Raw genomic sequence first — 2,765 nt, 5'->3', positions numbered from 1 at the left:
CTGTGAATTTTTCATGAATAAAATGACCCCTTTTTCTTTATAGACTTACAGGTTATTTTTTTAAAATTAATTAATACAACCCCGTCCGTAAATGTATTTCAATAAACTTACCTTAAAAGTTGGATTAAAAAACCCCTTCATTTGAACTCACGTGGTATAAAGGCTAAACCATTTGTTTGTTTTTTATAAAGATTAGTATAAGCTTCTTATTGAGGTGATAAAGGCTGTGTGCCTCTGAGGTGTGCCTTAGAAATTCTAGCCTAATGGGACATCTTTATAGATACCTTAAATGTATTCCTTTAGGGAATTTACATTGTATGTTAAGGTCAAGGGATGTTGTTTGTGTGTTTTGGGTGATTTTCTGATAAGTTTTATTATAATTGTATTGAGGGGTTGCATGCGAGGCTAGGAACCCCCCTCAACATATTATACACATGCACAAAGGAACTTTAGACTATCAATTCTCGTGCACACATATTGCTTTTAGTTATGTGTAAGGTCACTTGCAAATATTACAACACTTGTATAAATCAAGAGGACAAATATTTCTTTAGCTATTAGTGCTTTTCTTTAACTTGCTTTTCTTTATGAAGAGATTGGAAGGGCATATAACTAAATTTCCCAAAACCCTTCCCTTCCTTTGAAGATTAATTGTGTTTTCACCCTTCTGGTAAAAGTTTTGACCCCCTTGGAAGGGTACTGCAACCTTCAAATTCTAGCCCTACACTCGTGACACTCCAATAGTGTGTGCTCTAAGCACCGGCCTAGCATTCATTATAGTTATCCAAAGGGCCCTACGTCAAGGCCGAGATGTTCAAGGTTGTGCAACGTAGTCACAAATTCTTTCAGACCACAATCAAGATCTCGTCACGAGTCTGTCTCAAAACTCCCCTTGCGGTATGAAAAGTGAGGCACCAGAGCTACTTACTTGCGAATGCTCAAATTATGAATCCTTCTTAGAGGATCCCCCTTGTGCAAAGAGAGAAGAATACCTTCTTCTCGGAAGAGAAGCTTAATATTGCAGAAACTTAAAGTATGCGCTTCTCATTCGTAAGCAAGAAAATGGTCCATAATTTGACCCTTCTAATAAACAATTAAACGGTCCTCTTTGGGTTTATGACTTGCAAAGTGAAATTTTGTGCCTTGAGAAGAAGCGCAAATGATATGATGTAATTAGTAAATCAATATCCAATTTGAAGTATACAATGTTTACATTTGTCTTTGTGCACCCTATCTACATTTGTTTTGTAAGACTTTCCAGCCTAACTACATTACTTGAGGGCTACCAAAACTTCAGGGGCAGACAGAGGGCTCACACGTGCAACCCCGTTCGCGTGAGGGAGGCAAGCAACGCTATCCTTGTATCTGCCAGCGACCTGAAGAGAGCCTCGATCTGATGTTGGAGTGTAGCTATGAAGGTTTGAAGCTCTTCCGCCCTCTTGCTGGTAGTGTCAGCAAGACGGCTGAGATCGTCCCTTACAGCTTGAGATCGTGCAGTACTGGGCTGTTCCAAAGTTTGTCTCAACATCTCATTGATCTGTGTAACAGAAAGATCTAGGATCTCGAGGTCGGGTAAGAGGGTAGATCCATGGGGCTTCTTGTGTACTCTCTGCAGCAGCTCTTTGTTGACTTTAGCTTGGAGTGCTAGAAGAGGAGTTGCCCACAATGGCCGGCCCGAAACGTGCAGAGGACCTAGTTGAGATCGGGGAGGATTCCCAGAAGGGAGCGCCGCTGCAATCAGTTTGCAGACGAAGAGGGTAGCCATTTCCCCTCCATACAAAGCAGCGGGCAACGCAAAGGAGGAGGAGGAGGAGGAGCAGGTGGGCGTATTCTGTACATCCTCATCCGGGGCCCTGAGCTTGTCCCCCATTCTTCTAAGCATTGAGCTACAGGCTGCCAGCCGATGGTGTGTCCGCCGCAGGTGTGCGCGGCCAGGAGTAGCAGGCTCTCGCAGGTCTGCTCGCATCTGCTCTGCTGAGATCAGAGCATTTCTTGCTAGCAGCAACGCACCCCTTTCGGTTCTCAAACCTGGTTTGCAGCGCAGGTAGCCGATGGCAAGCTGAACGGCTTTGACATAGCCGTGCACGCCACCCATCACATCCCTCACCACTTGGCACACATCCAGTAGCTTCACGCTGTCATCCATGTACTGCTGGATCAGCTTCATGTCTCGGACGGGCAGGGACGTTTGCAAGCAAGGAGCGAGGGCCTGCACAGACGCCTGTGTGGAGAGCAGCATACCCACAGCACTGGAGAGCCAGCTCAGACCGAGGAGGGACGACTTGGAGTCGCCAGCCTGTGTAAGAAGCTCCTGGAAGCAGTGTGCCAGATCAGCCTCGAATGCTTGCGAGGCAGATGCAGTCTCGGTGTAGACGCGGGACTGGCGCTTGTTACAGTGAAGGCGGCAAAGAAGGGAGGAGAGGAAAGACCTGGAAGCCATAGTACTGATGGTGCTGCTTACGGTTCAGCCCAAGGAGGAGCAGATAGCAGCTGTTAGATCTATCTGCAATAACTGGCATTCAAATAGTGGGAGATGAGAAGGGAGCAGTAGTCGAGGAGACAGGGAGGGTCGCCATTATTTAATGAGCGAGGGTGGCCTCTCAGCAGACACAACGCAATGCGAGATGCTGGCACGTCTTCACTTTTGCCGACTGCCATCGCTCTCTCTGCGGCTGCGGCTATTGCCACCACAGGCAAATTAAATTACATCTTTCCTACTCAGAGATCATCCCGCATGACACAATGTTGATGCTCATGCTACCCTA

General features: G+C 46.4%; 1 protein-coding gene across 1 annotated transcript; it reads right to left on the bottom strand.

The window, feature by feature from the left end:
• Positions 1 to 1,312: 1,312 nt before the first annotated feature.
• On the bottom strand, positions 1,313 to 2,440 carry LOC147617101 (protein BPS1, chloroplastic-like). The gene has a single exon (XM_086776427.1). It carries the CDS (start codon positions 2,438 to 2,440, stop codon positions 1,313 to 1,315), a length of 1,128 nt encoding a protein of 375 aa, XP_086632553.1.
• Positions 2,441 to 2,765: the final 325 nt, after the last annotated feature.

This window comes from Cibotium barometz, chromosome 37 (assembly GCF_041138505.1).
Source record: "Cibotium barometz isolate CiBa-2024 chromosome 37, ASM4113850v1, whole genome shotgun sequence".
Lineage (NCBI taxonomy): Eukaryota > Viridiplantae > Streptophyta > Polypodiopsida > Cyatheales > Cibotiaceae > Cibotium > Cibotium barometz.
Note: the sequence above shows the minus strand (reverse complement) of the source record. Positions and strands in the feature narration are given on the sequence as shown.